This window comes from Argiope bruennichi, chromosome X2 (assembly GCF_947563725.1).
Source record: "Argiope bruennichi chromosome X2, qqArgBrue1.1, whole genome shotgun sequence".
In the NCBI taxonomy this organism is placed as follows: Eukaryota; Metazoa; Arthropoda; class Arachnida; order Araneae; family Araneidae; genus Argiope; species Argiope bruennichi.
This window is the reverse complement of record NC_079163.1, coordinates 22,817,027-22,821,988: the sequence shown is the minus strand read 5'-3', so window position 1 is coordinate 22,821,988 and position 4,962 is coordinate 22,817,027. Positions and strand designations below refer to the sequence as shown.

The 4,962-nt window shown below is 27.1% G+C and overlaps 1 protein-coding gene across 1 annotated transcript in view; it reads left to right on the top strand.

Moving 5' to 3' along the window:
- The first annotated feature begins 246 nt into the window (after positions 1-246).
- Positions 247-4,962, top strand: part of LOC129959942 (protein unc-13 homolog D-like) — a 277,136-nt gene continuing 272,420 nt past the window's right edge. Inside the window, exon 1 of the mRNA XM_056072858.1 lies at positions 247-368. Within this exon, the coding sequence (XP_055928833.1) occupies positions 262-368 (107 nt within the window). The 5' untranslated portion in view covers positions 247-261. The remainder of the gene's footprint in view (positions 369-4,962) is intronic.

Here is a 4,962-nt window from a genome sequence, read left to right as displayed (position 1 = left end):
GCCATTGATAGAGCCAAAATAGAATTTGGAATCCGCAAACGAGCGATAAATGTTGCCAAATGGTAACGGGCCTTGAGGAAGGAAACAAGCGAAGCTTTTAGCTCTTACCAATCGGCGTCGAGCTTTAAACTTTCCGGCTCGCTGTTCGTCGAAGTTTCTTCTACAGGTGACACCTCCGCCTACAAAATCCGGAGCGCATCAGTCCAAGACGTCATTTGCCTGCTGGCAGAGGCACAAGAGCTCTGGCACAAGAGCTTCATCATGGAATCCCTGAGGAGATTGGTCTCACATATTTTGCCCAACAGAGAAAGACTAGTTTTACCAGAATTGCCATTATATCAAGAATTCTTACGGGAAGAACAGGAATGGTGAGAATAATTTTTATTATATATATATATATATTTTCAGAAATTAAAATTTACTTAAGAAATATTCCAGATTATTGAGAAAGCGAATCTTTATACCTATTTGAGAATACTTTAGTAATTTAACTTTGCAATATAGGGTGCAATATTTGGAATAATTTTAACATTAGTGATCTTTTGCGTATAAAGCATTTATGCAAAGAAAGCTTTATTTATAAAATAAATATTAACGCAAAGTGAAGGAATCAAATATTTTTGCCATTTGTACGCTAAAGTATTTCTGCGCAGTAGCTGCCGAGTGGAATCGCACTGTTTCGCAATTTAATGCGGCTAAAAATGTAAATTTGTTTTGAGATCTGAGGTTTTCAATTCATTCTTAATTTATTTTATAATAACTAATAAATGTCGATTTAGTTAATAATTAGTTTTAGTTAGCTACCCATAATGTTCTTCTGCAGAATTTCGAATTTAATTACTTTTTTTATGGAACTAAAGGAAATATTTTTCATAAATATTTTTATTTTTCATTTATAACGGTAATGTATATATTATAAATTAGTATAATATATACACTATAAATCGGAAAATGTAATGACTTTAATATATTTATATCATTTTAATACAGTTGTTTTAAATTTGATTATTGCAAAATGTAATGACTTTAATATATTTTAATTATAAATCGGAAAATGTGATGACTTTAATATATTTTAATTATAAATCGGAAAATGTGATGACTTTAATATATTTTAATTATAAATCGGAAAATGTGATGACTTTAATATATTTTAATTATAAATCGGAAAATGTGACGACTTTAATATATTTTAATTATAAATCGGAAAATGTGATGACTTTAATATATTTTAATTATAAATCGGAAAATGTGATGACTTTAATATATTTAAATATTTTAACAGTTGTTTTAAATTTGATTTTTACGTTCTTTGTCTGTTAAAATTTTATATGAATGCTTCGTGTACAATACATTAAAAAAATCTATCTTAGTTAGGAAAGGCCTCGCTTTTCTCATGAGATATTTTGAAAATAGTTTTTTATGAATAATACCTCATTATTAGTAAGAAATAAAAAAATGATTTTACTAAAATTCTTCAAATATATTCTTTGTACATTTTTCTGCATATTTTAGTATTAGGATTCTTTTATTCTCGACTTTATTGAAGGAATGGATGATTTGTTTCAGTTTAACCGTAGCATTAGGGATAAAAGTTGATACTTTAGAAAAGAAAAGTTTAGAAAGAAGTCTTTGATTAAATAATTTTTTTCGGTACTCATAATCAATGGTTTTTTAAATGATTGCAATTTTAATTCTTGATATTGTATTTGATTAGAATTTAAATAAATATTTAAGCATATATTCCTGCTTTCATATTCAAGCCCTAAATGTCATGATTTTTTAAGACTTGTGTAGTTAACAGAGAAAAATAATTTTTATTAATGTAATAAAAAGGATAAATTGACTTATCAATTATATTATTTAACATTTATTGACATTATAATTGTATTATTTAATATTTATTAACATTACTATTGCATTTTTAAAATTATTATTGCATTTTAAACATTTTTTAACATTATTATTGCATTTTTAACAATATAATTATATTATTTAACATTTTATAAATAATTAACCGTTATATATTATTACATATCAAATTAAAAATTTGATTTTCTGATCAATTACAAAGTGGAAATATACCTTTCTCGTTATTAAATTAAATACTTACTTTTAAATTAAATACTTACTTTTCTTTTTTTAAACACGTATTTCTCTTTTGAATATCAGAACAATCTGGTTTTGAGTATATTTTTCATGTTTTCCTTGTATGTGAAACCTTTTTAATACATGTTGTGATTCGTGCAATTTTTTAAATTTAAACTAAAGAACTTATCTTTCCTTGCACATGATTTCATTTAAGATTGGTTATAAAATCAAGAAAAAAATATCTGCGAATTTTTTAATTATAGCGAATGATTTCATTTGAGATAGTCTGCTAAATCAAAAGAAAAAAATCACAGCGAATATTTTTTTGGGGGCTAATCAAAGATCAAGTTCACCGAATTTGAAGTAGTTCATAATTATTACCTGTTAAATAAAGCAAATGTAAATATAATAGAAGAAAGTCATATTACTCAATTTTAGGGAATGGAACTCGTTTGCCAAATAAATGAAATAAATCTGATACAAAATAATTTTTTAAATTAAATAAAATAATAATAATCTTTTAATTAATAATTTTTTAATCAAATTCTGTTTTAAATTAACTTAATCTCAATTAAATTAAAATTTTAAATTTAAAATAATTTTTAAATTAAAAAAAAATTAATTAAAAAATAAATTTTTTAAATAAATGTAATTTAAATTAAAAAAATTAATTTTAAATAAATTTAATGTTAATTAATTTAAATTAAATTCTGCTTCTCGGTAATTTTTTTTCCTTCAATATCTAAAGCCGAAGCAATATAATTCAAATGAATGGATTTAGACAAGGCTTTCGAAAATAATTTGAATAAAAAAACAATTATAACATAGTATGCATCTTGAACAAAGTGAATAAAAACTTAATTGATTTTGATTTACAATATATTCAAAATGATACAATAAAAAATGTAGGGGAATAAAAATTATTTTCATTTTCACTTTAAACTACATTTTCAAACATTTTAAAGTACTTTGCTCTTAAAATGGGAGATTAATAACTTGGAAAATTTACAAAATTCATCTTAAAATGCGTCATTATAAGTCAAGACATGATCCAAGCTTAATTCTTTCGAAAATACGAATTAATTAATTATTACGCTTTAATTATTTTGTGGTTGTTTATTTAGATGCTTATTATTTTGTCATAATTTATGTATGTATTTAATGTATGCATAGTTTATGTAATGTATTTTAAGATAGCAAATATAGTTTCAAAAATAAATACATACTTCTTCTCAAGCTTTCATTCAAATTAAAAAGCGATAGACGAATTCATTTTAAATTCAGCAGCAAAACATTTCAAAAGTGGTAATCCGCTAACCGAATTATTTAGGGGAGTGTCGAAATATTTTCACACGCGATTTCCTCACATATATTACACCGTTGCTCAATTGTTGGCAATTTCGCTTGTGATCCATAACTAGATATAAAAATATGCGTGAACTTGTACTGCAATCAATTAAAAATCACTCACTGAATACTGATTTCCTTTATTTTTAATTTACGTACTTCCTTCTTTTAATCCTGATGCTGAAATTTGCCTTGATCAGAGGGAATGTTGACCTTTTGGTTTAGTATTCTTAACTAATATGGGAAGCGTATATTATCGGTAGCATAATCTGGATTTCAAGATCCGAAGATTCTCTCTTTGAGGAGTCAAGTGTCTTCGCATTTATGTAGAATAAAAGTCTGGAAAATGAGATGCTAGCTGAAGTATCTTGATTAATGGATGACTTTTCGAAACTACAAGGTCCGTCCTTGGAAGTCCTTTTGAAGCCTGTTGAATTATGCTGAAGCGGCGAATATCAGTCTAAATCTTGAAATCTCCCAGTACGAAATGGAAGTTGCTGTTTTATAAGAAATGATTTGTGGATATAGGTTTTTGAATGCCTGGCAGGAATGTCAGGAGAAATGTCAGAAAATCAGGCAGAAATGCAGGGATGTACGAATTACAGGTTTCAATATTAATTCGCATAGCGCATATCGTAGCGCATATAAGTAGTTTCGTACATAAATGTAGAATTAGATTTGGGAGTTTGGAGAATTTGTTAAGATGGTGTTCTCATCTCAATGGGGATGTAAATTTTGCTGTACTTTCGATGGAAAATTAGGGAAGCTTTATCTTAAATGTATATATTCTGTTAGCATAAAATTTCCTATGGAAAGATTCAAGATCCGGTTCCATCGAACATTCACTATATATGTAGACCAGGTATATCTTATAATCTATCTTTGCTGATCAAATGACGTCATATTTATGAAAAATAGAAGTCTGGATATTGAGGTATTATTTTCATTAAGTGCCGACATTTCGGAACTATGATGTTTATCCTTTATCCATTACGCTAACACGGCAAATGCGATCAATCCTGAAATCTCCTGTTATGAAACGGAAGTTGCTCTGATATAGGCATGGTTTGAACATTTGGAAGGATGTCATTTCTTGTACTTATGGATTCAAGTCTTACTTAGTAAAGTATGAACCTTGCTTAGCCTCGTATGAGTGTTCGCACAAAATTGAATGGAAATGAACTAAATTTTGTCCATTTCATAGAATTGTTTTCGGAGTTTGGAAATTTGTTAAAGTAACGATATACCCATCTGCAAGAGGTTAAATGCTTTGCTCTGCTTTCGATGAAATATTAGGAAACCTTATCTTATATGCATATTGTTTGTTAGAATAATCTAAATCTTCGGGTCAAAAGATCTCTGATTCAAGATCCGGTTCCATGGAACATTCACTGTATATGTGTTCCAATTATATCTTAAATCTGTCTTTGCGGGTCAAATGACGACAATTAAAATTTAGAAAATTGAGATGTCAACTGAGGTATTATTTTCATTATGTTCGGAACTACATTCATTATTTCGGAA